The sequence below is a fragment of the Fistularia commersonii genome, chromosome 18 (genome assembly GCF_037954325.1).
Source record: "Fistularia commersonii isolate RoL2024-O1a breed Wild chromosome 18, RoL_Fcom_v1.0, whole genome shotgun sequence".
Classification (NCBI taxonomy): Eukaryota; Metazoa; Chordata; class Actinopteri; order Syngnathiformes; family Fistulariidae; genus Fistularia; species Fistularia commersonii.
The window spans coordinates 13062993-13080612 of NC_141301.1; the positions used below are offsets into that span (position 1 = coordinate 13062993).

General features: G+C 45.4%; 1 protein-coding gene across 1 annotated transcript; it reads right to left on the reverse strand.

Moving 5' to 3' along the window:
* Nucleotides 1-1053: 1053 nt before the first annotated feature.
* rtn2a (reticulon 2a) lies at nt 1054-17403 on the reverse strand. Its single transcript, XM_086164995.1, has 11 exons — nt 17358-17403; nt 16563-16616; nt 15562-16134; nt 13691-13913; nt 11784-11977; nt 8164-8371; nt 6248-6386; nt 3854-3923; nt 3725-3771; nt 3586-3644; nt 1054-1810 (listed from the first exon to the last, which is right to left on the reverse strand). Exons 1-11 carry the CDS (start codon nt 17386-17388, stop codon nt 1735-1737), a joined length of 1674 nt encoding a protein of 557 aa, XP_086021121.1. The 5' UTR covers nt 17389-17403; the 3' UTR covers nt 1054-1734.
* Between the last annotated feature and the right edge of the window lie 217 nt (nt 17404-17620).

Genomic DNA, 17620 nt, shown 5'->3' on the forward strand with positions numbered 1-17620 from the left:
CAGCTCAAAAGTTTGTGTTTATCCAGACTGACGGCGGCTTTACCAAAGTCTAACAGGGAGACGCGCGAGTCCGGAGGCTCCGAATGTGTGTAAGTGTGTGTGTGATTGCATTGTTATCTGTAATTTTTATTGAGATGTTTGTAATAGAAAATCAAATAAAAGCACGGTGGTACACCTCCGCATGACGGAAGAGCGGAGAACTGCCAGCAAAGGGTGTGTTTAGGTCCCGTGGATCACGTCCTTCACCACGCAACAGACTTTTGCTGCAGGGGGATGAGAGAATAATGCACTAATAAGGCTCAGGAGGTGGCAGATTTTAGTGCACACTTAAAAGTCAACGTGGAAAAGTGAAATGTGGAGTTTCTGCTGGGTGTCCTGAATCACCTTGTTACCTTGACACGTCATCACAAAAGCAACGATTGTGTACGAACCCCGGTCTGGGGAAGGCAACTGGTCGAGTGACATGGTCTGTTATGGGGAGGAAGAGGAGGAGAGCAGTAAATCCGCTTCATCGGGTTGTTAAAAAGGCACCTGCTGTGTTTCACTCCCACATTTCTTCACGGGTTTTCTTTCAGGCGAGACATCTGGAGGTCTATTTGGAATCTGTCTGTATCATCCGCCCTCCCAGGGATAAACCCAAGAGATAATAAGCACCCCCGGCGCTCCAGCAGCGGGAAAGATTCCGTCGTGTTAATAAAATCACGTTTTACCACATCTCACTCATTGAAAGCCGTCTTCCTTTCCGTCCACCCAGCGTCAAATTATTACTCTTTAAATTCATGAATGACGGCAGAGGGATGAACTGATGTGAGGTAACACAGACAGTCGGGTCCTTTGGCAAAAACAAACGATAGCCGTTCCCAAAATCGATGGGGAATTAAATGGAAAACAACATTCGATGTTTGACATTCTCATTTGACTTTATCGGTATGTATAAATACCAGAATTTAGACCAAAAAAAAAAAAAAAAAAAAAAGGCTTTTGCATGTTTTTGAAAAGGATCTCTTCACTTGAATGAACGTGTGAGCGAGAGGAAACGGAAAGTTCGGAAAATAAAGAAGAAACGTGACTTTAATCGCTTGTTGGTAAGTGTTTTTTCGTTTTTCACAAATATGTACGTCAGGATTTGCGCGCGCTGGTCACACACTGGTCTCACACTTCCGCGCACACAACACACACACACGGACACACACATGGGTAAACAGTTGTGAGAATGAATATGCATTCAGAGATGTACATGTGTCGTCACATAAACTCATGCATCCTAATCGTCAGTTATATGCTGCCTTGAATAAAGATGACCTGTTTTATTTTTTTTTTTTTTTTGCCCTTTTACCATAAATTAACAAATCGTTTTCTTTGTCTCGGACGACGCGCCGCTCCGTCCGGGAACCGATTACCTCGGTCGGCTTTCGCCTAACGCGGAGTGGGAGATTTTGTTTTTTTTAGACATTAAAAACATTGTACGTTTCCCAAAGATAGTCACATGTGGTAGAATGGTTCCCCCCCCCCGGCGGCGGGAACATCATAGTCTCTTCCAGGATTTGTACACCTTGATTTCACCTTTAGAATCGACCTCCTAGGCCCGACCTCCAAACCGATAATTTAGATACAGTCACTGGAGAAAGTAGACTCCTGGTCATCTTCACGCGTTGACATCCCCGGCGCCCCTTTCTGTAAGACATCCGAGTGACAGTCCGTGCGACTTCTCCTTTAGTTCCTGTCCATGAGTGCTTATTGGGTCTTGGGTTTGGCGCCGCCGGGGGTCGTGTCGGGAGCAGGGCCGCCACCCCGGGCGAGTCTTTGGAGGCTGGAGATACAGCAGAAGGCGAAAATGAGATGAAATGAGAACAACTTTATTAATCCCGAAGGAAATTATTGTGCCAGAGTTTCAAGTAAAAACATAACAGTAATAGATAATAGTGGAAAGGAGGAAGAATAAGAAATATAATGAAATATAAATTGTCTTAGCTGTTAGCAGTAACTACAAAAATGAAGATTCCCTGCAGAATCTTAAATCAGGGAGATAAATTGATAAATTAAAGATAAATTAAATTAATATAAATTAAATTAAAGATAAATTAAATTAATATAAATTAAATTAAATTCATAAATTAAATCAGGGAGATAAATTGCGTTTGCTTCATGTTTGTTCCACACCCGGAACACCCTCCCCCCCCCCCCCCCCCCCCCCCCCCCCCACCCACCCACCCCCCACCCCCCCCGTCGGAGCTAACGTCCCCATACAACACGATTTTTGTGATGTTCTGTTGACGGACAACATTTGATAATTTAACCGCGGACCGCGAGGGGTACACCTAGATTGTTTATATTGCGACTATGATAACAAACGTGAATCCACTGTGTATTCGTATGCAACTTTATTAGCAGCTTCCTCGCAACATTGCGCCAACAACATAACATGAGTATAATGAAGGCCTCCATTGCCTAGAACTCCTGGTATTGTCTGTTAAAATCTTTTTTTTTTCTTGGGAGTTGTAGGCTCTTTACTAGATCTTTTCCCCTTCGAAAAGAAACTTTCCGTCCAACGTCTGATTTTTACTCACTTTGCTACCTCGTAGGTTACGAGATGTAACCGAGAGATTCCGATCATTTTTCAATATAAAAGATTTTGTTCAGACTCAGATGATAAATCCAACGGAAATGATTGATTATTTCTTGGGGGGTCCAGTACCGATTGATCCACGGATCCGCGACCCGGGGGTTGGAGATCACTGCTCTACTTCACATGTGTCAAACTCAAGGCCCGCGGGCCAAATGTGGCCCGTCACGTCATTTTATCTGGCCAATGAGAACGTCTTAAAAGGTCCGATTGTCTTAAAATAAAGAAGTCGAACGCGTGCATTGCTCATAAACTACATTTCCCACAATTCATGCCGATCACGTTTGCCGCCAAGTGACGGCATCCCGCTATCAGATCGCAGTGTGTCCACATCTATGCCATTTTAAAACAAGTAGAATTGAGAAATACAAATGATCCCCAAATGTCCAGGAAGAGAAAAGTTAAAGCAGATGGAAGGCTGTTTCAAGAGAGACAAGAATACATTTTGGATTTCAATGAGTAATAAATTTAACAGTAAGGAGGACCGCAATTTCCGGACGATTGAGCGCACCTCAATTTTAGCCGCACCAGCTAGCCAATTGCTATCTCAGACTTCCTCCTGCGGACTAAAACCGTCAAAGTCGTCTTCTTCGGTGTCGGAGTTAAACGGACTCAGAATTTCCCGGTCATTTCATCGATCCAATGTGACGAGGATAAACGTTTTAGCGGCGTGAAGTTCCTTAGCCCCCCCCCAAAAAAGTCCATATATTAGCCGCATCGTTGTTTACGTGAAAAAAGTCGAGGCTTATCGTCACGGAAATTACGGTAGGTATATTTATTTTACGTTACATTTGATTACATTTATACTGTAACTGTAATATTAGACCTTTTGAGGGGAACCACGACGCCAAAGTGACACCTCTTTTTTGCAATAGCGGACTTGATCAGGCAACTGTCTCATTTCACGTGTAGCGACCGGACAGGACTCGTCTGTTTGCACCAGACGGTGGCGCCATACTCACATGTCCTTGACGTTGTCCACGTGGGCCTGGATTTTTGCGAAGAATCCGTCCACTTGCTCCTGAAAACCAGTTGCAAATGACGAACGTGAGCGTGACTAAACACCGATTGTGTTGGGGGGGGGCGTAAAGAGGGCGTTACCTGGTATCGGCTGTAGAAAAGTGGCAAAGAAAAGAGAGCGATCACACCTGGAGATGGAAAAAGAGGGACATTCGGGGTCACGGATGCGGCATTCATTAAGTGTAATAAATCCCAGGGTCGGCGGCGTACCGATGATGAGCAGAGTAAGGCCGTTGCACAGGTCGCCAAGGAAGGTCACGAGGTACATCAACAGCAGAAACTAGGATACAAGGAAACAACGGTGAGATGGTTGACTTTAAGGAGCCCTTTTATAGGACTAACATTACACCCTCTTATTGCTACTGTACTGGAATCGGGGTCAGAAAATAATCGGCACTTGAAAATCCATTCGGTGGTCTTCCCCCCCTTTTATGTCGCTCTCGCGGCGAGTGTGAAGTGGGTCAAGTGTCGGGCCGATATGGGACACCGTCTCGGACGGAAAGGGAGCCCGTCTTGCGCCGTGGCATCTCCGCACGAAGGCCCTGTGTGTCATGTCACATACCGGGGGGGTCAGGGTTGAGGCCGGGAGGTCCCGGGATTAAGGGGATCATTAGACTCATTCTGACTCACCATTTACGGCGGTCGTGTTCGAGCCGTCACGGACGTCTCTCCATAGTCAACGGATGGCTGTGATTATCTTACGGATGGAGGAAAACTACCGCTTCCCTTGTAATTTCTCGCTTCTACTTCACCGTATCGGTGATTTTGTTCTGATTTCTTGTGGAAATCAGAGGAATTCTTCCATATTCTTCATCAAAACAATATTTAAAAGGTTCGACACGAGCCTGTGTTATCCGATTTGAAAGATATACTGCTCAAAAAAATAAAGGGAACACTTGAATCACAATTAGACTTCTGTGAAATCAAACTGTCCGTGCAGGAAGCAACACTGATTTATTTTGACTTGTTTTAAGGACATTATATCAGAGTTGGATCGGCCTGTCGTGTGTTTTTACACTTTCATTTTGAGATCCAGACCTTCATGGGTTAATACAGGGGTGGGAAAACTACGGCTCGCGGGCCAAATTCGGCCCGTTGGCCTTTTTAATCCGGCCCGCCAAAGATCAATACAGAATTCATATTTGATGTGAATGATTGAATGATTGGGTCAATGAATGTGGGAGCTCAAACAGGAGATTATTTCATTTTTGGAGCTACTTGAGAATTTTCCTGAGCTGAATGTCACAGATTGGCTTTGTGATTTAGCCTTTACTTTGGACAAACTGACACATGAATGAACTGGACGTGAAGCTAAAAGGGAAAAACTGGTTTGTGCATGAAATGCAAGCAAACGTCAGAGCCTTCAAAACCAAGCTAGTTTTATTTTCAAAGCAAATGTCAAAGTCTGATATGTACTGTTAATGAATGCTTTTTTTTTATTTAGTTTTTTTTTTTTTATATGTATCGTATCTGCCAAATTTTAAAAGTCAATGCGGCCCCTGAGCCAAAAAGTTTTCCCACCCCGGGGTTAAAAATTTCATTTCCATTGATTATTTTTGTGTGATTTTGTTCAAATTCAATTATGTAAAGAACAAAGTATTTAAAATTCATTCATTCAGATCTCGGATGTGTTATTTTAGGGTTATTTTTTGTGCATGGTATATTACATTTTCTTTGCAATTTTTTTAAAAAAAAGAAATGCCTTAAGCAAGCCATTGTAGCCACAGGATAAAGGAATGCAAATCATTCATTTATTATCTGCAGCGCTTATCCAGCACTCCGGGTGGCGGGGGCGCTGAGCCTATCTCAGCTGTCACTGGGGACGAGAGGATTCAGGGTTCACCCTGGACACGGGGACACATGAAACCATTCAGCCGCTCATTCACGTCATTCAGAGACATCCAACCATCCACGCTCACACTCGAAATTTATCACTCGCTTATTCTGACGTCGTATTAAGACACACAACCATTCACACAGCTGGGAAATTTAAAGTGCCAATGAACATCCTGCATGTTTTTTGACTGTGGGAGCGCCTTCTTGCTGCAAGGAGAAGGCGCTAACTATTGTCTAATGATAGCTTTGCGTCGCGCCGTCGAAGCAACAGGCAGCCGCGTCATTTTAAAATCACTTCCCCCGCTTGAAAAATACAGTTATTATGTTTTGCTCTCCCGAGAGAATTAGCACGGATGACAGGTGGGCGACACACTCCGTTCGCTGTGTAAGGACCGATCCAGATTTATTTATCGGCTGTTTAAAATGCGCTTTCCTCTCCGTGATAACCATAAATGTGTCACCGGGCCTGACAGTCGCTGTCGGTGACGCTGCCCTTTTTTTTTTTTTTAAGCGGCGAGCATAATGAGACGGGCGGTTAGCGAATCGACGCCGTCATTTCCAATGACGCGGGGAGATTTGATGAAGAAGCGCGGCGGACGACTGGCGACGGGGGAAAACCAGAGCAGGACGAGACTGATGGCGGAGTTATGACAGCGAGGAAGACCCCGGACACGACGGACGCGAATCCTTGAGGACGGCTCATTAAGCTGAGATGGGACGCACACACACACACACACACACACACACATACAAACATGTCGAGCAGACCTTGAGGGAACTGAAGAGGCTTCCGACAAAAATGAGTCTCTTCAGGCCGTCCACGGCCGACAGAGTCATCACGATGGCTCTCTGCATGTAGAGGTCGGCGTGCTCTCCGCTTAGACCGATGTCCAGGTCCAGGTAGGACCTGAGAGGCAGAAGAATCATATTATTATTTATTATCTATCTTGTTTTATCTCAAAACATACCCGTTAAAAATGACTTGAATATTTTGGGGGTTTTCGGGACCGAACGTTTTCCCTTCATTTGAAGGTCGGAGGTCAAAAAGGGCATCGATCTGATATCGCTCACAGCAGGATTAAAATCCATGGGATAAAAAAACTCATGGAAACAATGAAACAACACAATTTAACTCCAAGTCAATCAAACTGTCCACTTAGGAAGCGACACTGATTCAGTTTGACTTGTTTTAAGGACATTAAATCAACGTTGGATCAGCCTGTTGTGTGTTTTTACACTTTCATTTGGAGTGTGACCCCAAATCCAGACCTCCATGGGTTCATACATTTGATTTCCATTGATCATTTTGTTGTCAGCACATTCACTTTATTTTTTTTGAGCAGTGTATATGGATGGGACATTTACCATATATTCATTAAGACTTCAGAAGCCAATCTTTACTAAACAATAGGTACCTGCCATGTATTTAGTAATACAATAAGATTAGACTCAAAGAGTTTTGGACTGGTACCGGATATAAACATTAAATCCTTTTCTACGGAGTGGATTTTTTTTTTTTAATAATTTTTTCACCCCCACCTTTTTTTCTCACCCCTGATATTTCTGTTATGATCATGTCATCTTGTTATATGTGTTACATATGTACCTGTCACATGGATGTAGAGAAAAACTAGATAAAAATTGAGTAAAAAAAACAGGGCGTCATTCTCCAAACACAAAACATGCTGTTGTGATTTGCTCGATCGACAGTGGCGTGAAGGGGCAGCGTGCAGGTCGGTCACGATTAAAAGCGAGAAATCAAACTCTTGGCCTCCTGAGACTTTGCTTGGTTTATGCTTGGATACATTTCGAGCGAAATCTCACACCTAAATTTCAGCTCGGTCGTTCCGATGATTCTGTTTATGTGATAAAGACACTTCGGCTAATCATTGGCCTCCGTCTGAGCTTCTCCCCTGCATCCTCCTCTCTCTCTCGAGCTCAGCATCCTTCTATCCAGATCTTCCCCATCCCTCCTCTGTCCACAACCTCTGCATCGTCATCATAAATAGAAAGAAAAAAAAAAACCCTCTGCACTCCTCTAAATACTGGATTTCCAACGTTTTTCTCTTCTTTTATGCGGCTCATCATGAACTCACAATGTGTTAATCTGTTTCAAGCACAGCGAGTCCATCATGTAAAGGGCCTTAGAGATGCTTTTCCCGCAAGAGCGTCTTAAAGTGGAATAAGCTGAAGGTAAGGTAAGATAAGATAAGAGAAATAATTTTCCTAGCCATTCATTATTACTTAAAATTGAATCCCGAGCTGAAATAAGTCGTTTAATTCTGATTTTGTGAAATTGATGTATTAAAGGTAACTTTCTTGCTGAATGACAATGCACATTGCTAAAACATTAAAAGCATAATTCAGCTAAAATGTTGTGACGCTTGTTAGGGAGGGAAACTTTAATCATTTATTTGAGATAAATCATATTAAATTCCTCAGATGGACGATTTTGTACAATATTTTTGAAATTCTACAATCATTTTATTATGATATCATTATTATATTATTTAGTAAATAGTGCCGTCATGGGTCTTGTAAATATTGACATTCATTCACTTGAATTTTCCCTACCGCAGGATCAAGAACCTTCTCTGATCTTATTTTGTACTCGTGTAAATCGATCCTGAACGTAAAGATCGACACATGCTCGTCGAAAAAAAAGACATGAAAAGTGACATTACTTGAAGGGGTGTTCTCCGTCGCCCCAGTTGAGGATGTGAAGGACTTTGTAGTAGATGCGCACGGACATGGTGAAGCAAACCACAGCCAGCGAGGCGGTGGAGAGCACAGTGATGATGCTGAGCTGGAACAGACACAGCAGGCTCACCACTAACCCTGTTAGAACCATGCCCGTTCGCTCCGTGTCCTTCCAGTAGATCAGGTCCATCACTGAAAAAAAACAGGGGGTGGGTCGACAGGAGGGGGTTTGGGTTACGTAAAGATTGAAACTCCGGACGAGATGCGTTGGGAACGGTGGTGGAAGTAGCAGAAACGCCAACGGTTCGAGGTTTTTAAAAACAAGGCGGGCGATGAGACACTCAGAGTCACTCTGAGTCAGACACACTCCCATTGATGCTCCCGCCTCCATCAAATCCTCCCAAAATCCTGCAATGGGCTTGGAGATAGGTACCTTCTTACACCGGTCTCGAAGATGGGTACCGTTCTACATTCCTTTCCTTATGTGCAACATCCCTCACGTGAGTACGACTCTACTTCTCAATGCATGGATTGCTCACTTTTTCTGTAAAAGCTCAATATAACCAAAAAAATGGGAGTCCTGCTGGAAGACAAGCAGATACAGTCTCCGCTACCCGGATACCGTATATTGCGGACTATAAGGCGCGCCTCATGATAAGGCGCAATATAAATTTACATTTTTTTTACATTACATTACAGTCATTTGGGAGACGTTTTTATCCAAAGCGACTCACAAAAAGTGCAATTCAGTCACCGAAGATCGGAAGTACCAGTAGTCGGAAGTCAGAAGTGACCACTCTACCAAATAGCCATCTCAAAACCATATACATATATTCATTTCTTCGTTTTTTTTGCGATTAGTGGGGTAGTACTTGGTGAAGAGGTATGTTTTCAGCTCACGGCGAAAGATGGGCAGCGATCCCGCTGTTCTGACCTTTTACGGGATCAATGAACGGGTCTATTTTCATACATAAGGCGCACCGTGTTACAAGTGATAAAATATACGGTATGTAAAGCGAAACAGTCAGTTTAGTCCAACTTGATTCAACTCATTCGGTCGTTCAATAACCCTTCGTTCAATTTTGTCCTCTAACTCTCTTTGTTCCCTCGGAAACGCTGTTTGGTGTCCTTGACTTGGTGCAGTTCATCTATTTGCTTCCTCCACTTCCGTACCATTGATTCATTAATGTGGAATTCTTTCACGGCTGTTCTATCGATCTACTGCGTGTCGGGTAGCCTTGAGTCTGAATCCGCTTGGTAAGCATGTCACTTCACAGGTGCCATTTTATGGCATCCTCATGCACACAAATGGACAGTAATATTATGTCAAAGCACAGGACGTACCGGTGTTACAAAAAGCGGCGGAGATAAGCGCACTACGCGCCGTTCTGATTGATTTATGGTTGCCAGCGATAGTGGAAACCTAAAGAGATTGGACCATAGTTGTATTTCCGGCACTACATAATTAGTTATCCAACGTTGTCTGACATCGCAACCCATATCCAACCGGGGACCCACTTTCATAAAACGTCCCTGTGTCCGACAATCAATCAAGCGGAGCGCCTTCGTCGCTTAACGAAGTTGGCTTAAAACATTTGGACGGATTTTTGAGCGCAGTGTACCACATAGAATTGGTTGGAGGTTTGTAAGCACAACAAGAATTCATAAATAAGGTGCACCGGATTAGACAGCAGGCACAATTTTTGAGAATATTTAGGGATTTTAAGCGCGCCTTATAGTGCGAAAAATACGGTATGCGACAATAGGTCTCAACCTCCATTGGATAGGAGACCCGGACCCTGGCCTTGGATGAGGAGGGCCCACCGCAGTTCCGTCCTCAACAAGGACCAGAAAACCAATAGTAATCAATTTATATTTTGCAGAAACACAAATGCGGCACTTCCGGATGTACTAAACTCAAGACTTCGCATCTGAATTACGAGCCAAAGTTTGAGACGAGGACACTAGCAGAGGTCACTCTGCAGCGGCGGTCACCCCAACACTTGGCTGACTAAACCCTATTCATTTTGTATTAAAGGAAGAGTGGCAGGGAGATGCAGCAATACTGACATATATTGGGGGGTGCAGAGACGTGGTAGAGGGGAGACAAGAGGTGGTGAGGGATTTCCAGCAGCTATGAGGACACGCCAGCTTCCACGGGGCTATATTTAGCCCTCGAATGACAGAGGGAAACAAGCGGTTGAAGGGAATTTAAATGTAGCCTTTCATAGCACCTGCTAGGAGACGTCAGCCTCTTTTCTCTGCTGTGTTGGTTCCTCGTTCTGTCACCCAGCAACGTGGAGGGGGGGGGGGGGGGGTCTACTGAACCATGCTGCACTAAAATGAACTTTCCAAGTTTGTAGGTTCACTTTTTTGTTATCATATAGCGGTGCTGCTCATCTGCCAAACAGCTGTGATGGTTCGTGTTTGTCGCTCAATGAGCATTTCGCTAAAAGAAGAAGAAGAAGCCCCTGTGATTCCAGTGTGCTGACAGTGAGAGGGTTTATTTTTAGATATCAATGAAGACCTGCTCTAGGAAGGCCCAAATGCAATGTAATAAATGTTTAGGATAAAAATGAAATTAAATTAAATTAGATGAGAATTAAATTAATTAAAGAATTAAATAAGATGAAAAAAATTGGATAAAATAAAATAAAATAAAATAAAATAAAATAAAATAAAATAAAATAAAATAAAATAAAACTAAATTAAATTAAATTGGATCCATTTTGTCTGATAATATTCTAAAATTAATCTCAAAACTACGAAAATAAGGGGAAGGTTAGTGTGCTCGGCCAGTGGAGGGCTTTACAACGGGAAAGTCTATACCGGGGAGTCAAAATAGTTTTGGCCCGATGAGCTCCCTGGAGGCTTGCAAGGCCTCTGATACTATGTCTGTTGGCCTTTGTACGCCGATCCCTCACACTGGAACCCGCTAAGCTCCTCGATTTCAAATTGCTGGATGGGAGACGTGGACGAAAAAAAAACAAAAAAAGAGGGATGCAGAATTTGTATATTTTCAAGTGGCCGGCAGGTGGCAGAAAAAACAAGAAATAAGTAGTGAGATGGAAAACAGTGGAGGAAAGCAGCCAAAATTCCTGCTATAATTTACTTTTTGCTCGGTTTATAAGTGGAAAGTTCACACCAAGAGATTTCTACTTGCATCCATGCCAGATTTGTAGTGATGGAATGCGGTTAATGCTGCACAACTAAAGCCCGGGTGACCGCTGCCACCAACGAGGACGCAATAATCACCTGATGAACTACCTGATACTGCGAACCTGCCGCGAACATCAGGACGCCCACCGAGCGTAACACGAGACCTCCACCGAGCCCATCATAATTCATCCGAGCGCAGTCCACATACGGCAAGTCAATTAACCGTCTGGCAAACACGGCGGTGACCTCATCTCGACTTCAGCGCTTCAATCATCCGCCCCAGAAATCGTGCGGAGCCGCATCTTGAATTTGCCTGAATTCACCCCGAAGCTCGAAAAGGCACGAAACCGAAAAAAGGAATCGAATCCAGATTTATCCGATTTATGAAATGGGAGATCTCATGCGTCCGTTGCTCGTCCGTACGAGAAGTCATTCAATTTCTTACCTTTGCTGGCCATTTTGGCTGTTGCTTCGGTGTCTGCCCCCACACCCTCTGTCCCACTGCGCTCCCTTCGCCCCTCTGAGCTGTTTTTGGCAAACCCCTGCTCACTCAGCACTCCAAAGGTCTGACCGCCCAAAATAATCACGTCCAAAGCGCCGCCCACCCCAAATCGGAGACTCCTCAGAAGTTTACACGCGCTGAAATAATCCACACACACACACACTGGGGATCGCCGACGCGCTTTCCTTCACGCCGCAGCTCATAAAACCGGACTTCCTTCGAGCGCCGGGGTTCATGTTCAACCGGCGTCGGAAACAAGAGCGGCCATTATTGCTCTGTTATGCCACAACTTCAGGAGCCAAACCTCCTGAAATAGACGAGCGATTCGTAGATCTACTCATCCGAAGGGACAAGAACTGCTCGACTGGTTGCCGCTGGAAAATAAGCGATTATTTTAAAAGTGATCTTTGTAAATTGGAATGAATTGCACCAAGCTAGGGAGTGATTTTGATTCAAACTTAAATCAGAAAATACCTCTTTACATGATGTTAAATATAGAAAATTCATTTTCTGATAGTTTTGGAAGTTAAATATCACGGGGGGGGGGTTTGACACGCAGCGGAAAAAAAGGCGGTAATAAAAGCGGCAGGAACACGATGCTCCAATTGATTTAAGCGTGCTATTTATTCAGGACACCCTAAACTCTGTCACCACCTTGACCACACATTCATCAACAGTCAGTGGGTTGACTGCACCCCCCTACACACACACACACACACACACACACACACACACACATTCTCTAAAATAGGACCCACTCTTTTTGGAGACACTTCACATAAAGTGCTCTCGAGCGCAAAGGCGGGATGTTATCTCACGCTCCTGCTTTGTTTATTTTCATTTTTAAAAACCGACTCAGATCCTTCGACGGGCCCGACGAATTAAAACCGCCCCGAGCCTGCGCCTCGTTCTTTCGGACGCCGTTACCCCGTGACATCGTGTGCGATGGCGCACGTCTCCAAAAAAAGTCATCCAATACCCGCCACGCTTTCCGAGCGACGAGCCAATCGTTCATGAAGCCGAGGGAGAGCGTTACTATGGAGACACGATGAGCAGACGGGGCAGTCGGGGCAGGCAGGGGTGGATGTTTGTCCCAGCGGAGGATTTCTTTTTCTAATTTAACAGGGATTTAACGCTTCTGCCCCAAAACAAGACGGTCCCATTTGGAACCCGTTTTCCCACCGTAAAGAAAGCAGCAGGAGCCACACAAGTCTTTTGAAATTTAAAATGAATTAACTTTTTTTTTTTTTTTTTTTTTTTACCTTCATGCAATGTATAAACAATATTTGTGTTTTTTTTTTTTTTTTTTAAAGCAATGAACAGTTGCAGAAATAACAACATTTTATTTCTGCATGCAACAAAACATTTTGAACTCAAAAAAACGTTGGGTTTTGAATGCTTCTTGTATTTATGAAAAACTTAAAATTATCCACCGGCTGCAAACCAAAAATGCTGTCCTTTCTCTGCGTCCTGTCGTCTTTTACTGGCACGTGCAGTCGCTTATTAAGAGCGACAAAAATATTTTAACACATTATATTTAGATGTTACAAGATTGCCATAATTTTCAAATTTAAAATTACATTTTAAAAAATGACCCTGCAACCCTGAGTGCGGGATAAGCGGCGGAAGATGGATGGATCGGTGGATTTTAAAAACGAACTAAAATAAAAAGCATTTTAATTGAATAATTGTTGATTATTTTCAAAAGCCGCAGGGAGTCGCCGGTCGCCGACCCCTGACCTCGGGTGAGCCCTGCCTCTCGCCAAATCACGGCCGGGATAGAAAGACATTATAGATAATGGATGAATTAATGAATATTAAGTTGCATGAAAGCTTGGCTCCCAGGAAACACGGATTTCAGCTCACTACCTGCGCTGTGGATGCACGCTCGGAGGTCCTCCGGGAGGCGAACGGGCGAGAACCACTGCTCGCCGACGAGCTGTTCCTGAGAGTTTAAGCCGGCCGCCGCCGCCTCCGCCGCCGACGAGGGGCTTCCGGGTGGCACCGCCGTGAGAAGCTTGACCGGGGCGGTTTCCCCGGCGACAGGAGAGTCAGACTCGGATGCCGGTGACGCTGTTGGTGGGAAAACAGAAGGCGATGTCACTATCATGATGACATCATCGACACGATCAATTTTTCTGGGGATAACGACAAACGCCGCCATTTTCATGAACTCCTTCTCCTTATTCTTCGGTAGGAAATCACATATACCCCCTATATTTCAAATAGTTCACCCCCGTTTGACAAAATTCTCATCGACTGTTTGTCTTTAAGCACCGACGTGAAAAAGGTCAAGTCAACGTTTGAGGAAAAATACACAGCGCCAGAACTGGACTGCTTTCTGTCTTTCTATCACCGTCCCTTTACATGCCATTGAGGATTTTATGCCGACTATTCAGCGGCGGCAACGCCGAGAACTCAAGACAAGTTGAACACTTAAATAACATTTTATTTCCGCGGAGTAACACAACATAATTCCTCCTGTTTCTCCTTGGGGCGGCGTGAATTTTTTTTTGCCGCCGCTTGCTTGTCACGATGATTCTTCAAACATAAGTCTGTGCGTCACATCTCATCAAGGCTGCCTGTGGGAGCGGCTTTGGAGGCCGGGTTACGTAATCTAACCGGTGCTTTTGCAGGACGCGACAACAAAAAAAAAAAAAGCATCGCCCTGCAAATCAATACTCAATTTTCCAACCACGTATACAATTTACCAAAATATAGAATAAACACTTCTCCTCCGATACGGCTATTATTCACTCATTCGTCTTCTACGACGCTTATCCTGCGCCCGGGCTGGATCTTATCCCAGCTGTTGTTGGGCGAAATCCCAGGGGCCGCATATAGAGACGCGAAGCCCTTCAAATGTCACATAGAGATATACAACCATCCAGTCTGATTCACATGTCTGGACATTTTAGAGTCTCCAATGAAGCTCATGCATGTTTCTGCTTTTGGACTGTTGGGGAGAACATGGAAACTCAGGAACCTTCTTGCTGTGAGGCGGAGACGCTAACTACGGTGCAACGTCGCTGCATCATATACGGCGATTGATGCTTTTTAAATATATCATGAGACACGAGCAGCGTGATTTAGCCTTTTTGTGACCTACATTCAGTCCAAGCACGGCGAGTACCTTTGTAAAAAGATGTTCATTCCAATCCCCGTCTCCATTGTTGTCACGTCTCCACGGACCCGGAGGCTACGGTTTCATGTCCGTGGACTGCGGACAGCCGTTCTGGGTTTATTATTACCGCTGAGCCGGATCATTATGAACATAAAACCGAAGGGGATCAATCCAATTTAAGACGAGCTTCTTAGATCTCCAAAGGTTCGTTCCCTCCAAACATTTCTCCCACAGAGTTCTACTTTTGACCTCAATGCTAAATCCCTACCCCATAGTTCTATATTAAAAGGCTTACTCTGAAGCAAACAAAAAAAAACATTAGGAGAAAAAGCGAATAAGCAATGAAAGAGTAGGATAATGTTAAAACTGAAATTGTGAAAATGCTTAAAAGTATTAAGATGGACTTAAGTATTTAAAGTCCATACAAAGTCGAACAGCCCTGCTGTTTGAACACCTGAAACTATTTGACTCCATGTTTTTTTTTTGTTATTTTTAACCCTAGAGTATTATCTTCCTGATCTTTAAGGATCTTTCTTCTGGTTGTAGTTCCCTCTCTGCGACCGCCGCCGCACATTTTGTGTCGCACTGCGGACCCACCCGTGTCCGTACGCTCCCCGTCGGCCCTCCGGCTCTCACCCTGGAGCGACGATGGAGACGGCGGCCCGGCAGCCTGGCTCGGACCGCTCTCCTCTCTTTGGATCCCCGCCTCTCCCTCCTGAGTTTCCGGTTGCAGACTTCGCGGAGGCGGCCGGGTCGCGATGGTCTCAGATTGTGCGTAGAGTTCCACCTGACCCTCCTCCTCCTCGGGGGCCGTCCTCTCCACCTCCCTCTCTGACGACTCCTCCTCCTCCTGACTGAGATAACCTTGGGGATCCCATTCTGAGTCGGGGAAGTCCGACAGCGTTTCCAGCGTGTCCGTGTGCACGAGGTGGCCGCGACCTCCCCTCGGGGCTCCTCTGCGCCTCTGACCCCGGGAGGCTCCCACGGCCTCCGCCTCGGCGATGGCGATGTAGGAGAAAGTCAGCTCGAAGGAGTTCTGCCGCGGCGTGCCCCACACGGAGGGGGACGAAGCCAGTCCCTCGTCGTCGTCCGGCTCGCCGTCCCCGTCCTCGTCCTCGGACCATTCCCGAGCCGTCTGCAGCTCGTACATCTCGGATTCCTCATTTCCACCTGGCGCGGACAAGCGGGAAAAAAACAAAACAAAAAAAAACTCTCAGATATTTTGTGAGAACTTCAAAAAGATCTGCATGCAAACCCCGGAGCGGAGATCAAAATCAAACATTTAGCAGGTTCTTCTTCTACAAACGGATGTTATCTGAGTGTCACGCACAGAGTGTGATGTTACTTTGGATAAAAGCAGTTGTGATGTGGAAGTCCCTTGAAGTGTGTGTGTGTGTGTGTGTGTGTGTGAAAAAGGAAGACGTGAACGTCTGAGGTTGAAAGCCTCTTTGATAAACAAGTCCTCTGTTCACCTGTGGCTCCTCATGGCTCCTCCAAGAGGAGCTTTGAGGGAGGATTGTTTTACTGTCAGCCCTTTGTCTTTGTCCTGTCAGTGTCTCAGAGTCAACATTTCTCCGTGTCATGGTTTTACTCCGTACCGTCAGTGCAGGGAGGCGTTGAATCTGGAGTGGACGCCACCGAGCCATATTCCTCTGGAAGGAGACAACAAGTCAGAATCCGACCCGGATGTCGAGACGAAGCCACTTTTTAAAAAACTCCAGGGGGGATCTAGATGAAATCTCTGAATTCACAGCAGGTTGATGATGACCAACCCGGAGGTTATTTTACCCCACGTTTACCCCGATTCCGATTCATTCGTGATATAAAACCATTTAGTTCTTTTTATCGTGACCCCTAAATCCGTCAAATGAGATTTGCATTGAAATATGACGATGTCAACAATTATTGATGACCCAAAAGTACCACCGCGCGTAAATGAACGATAAAACGTGCATTTTGGTTCCCGAGGAAAATTCATTTGTTAATTGAAAGTGTGCGTCCTTCCGGTGCAAAACCGGCACCAGCAAAGGCCTTTACTACATCAGGTCAGAGTGACATTAGCTAATGAATCAAAGCGGGTCGAGCGACGAGCGCGGTAAATTATCCCCGAAGCATCGAAAAGCACTTTAATTTGAGTGAGGAGAACAACCGGGCTCGAAGCAGCGGCAGATGCTTCGGCAGAAACGTCAGCTAACAAAACAGACTACCATGCAGCCCAGTGTGTGTTAAAGGTAAGGAGCAGGGGAGGGGAGGGGAGGAGGGGGGGGGGGGAGGATGGAGAGTGGAGGATGCGCTAGCAGATGTGATGCTCACAGCAGAAGGTGCTGAGCAGGAACACACAGGAGGGAGAATAAACGCTGATCTCATTGCAGAAAAAGCAGAAGGAGACTCACGGCAGTGGGAGAATCCTAAAATCTGGCCCATGCTCCATCAAGGCATCGCTGAGCCCATCCCGTCTGGAAGCCCCCCCCTCATCTGATGCCGGCGCTCACGTCCTGTGGATACACAATATCCCCCCCCCCGCTCTCCTCTTCCTCCAGCCTGTGCTTCCCTTTCGGCGTAGCTGAGCGGCTTCCTCTCTCCGGTCCCTGCCTCCTGCTCTGTCACTCGGCGGCCCCGCCCTGCCTCAGCCATCCTCCCCTCGACTCCCTCCTCC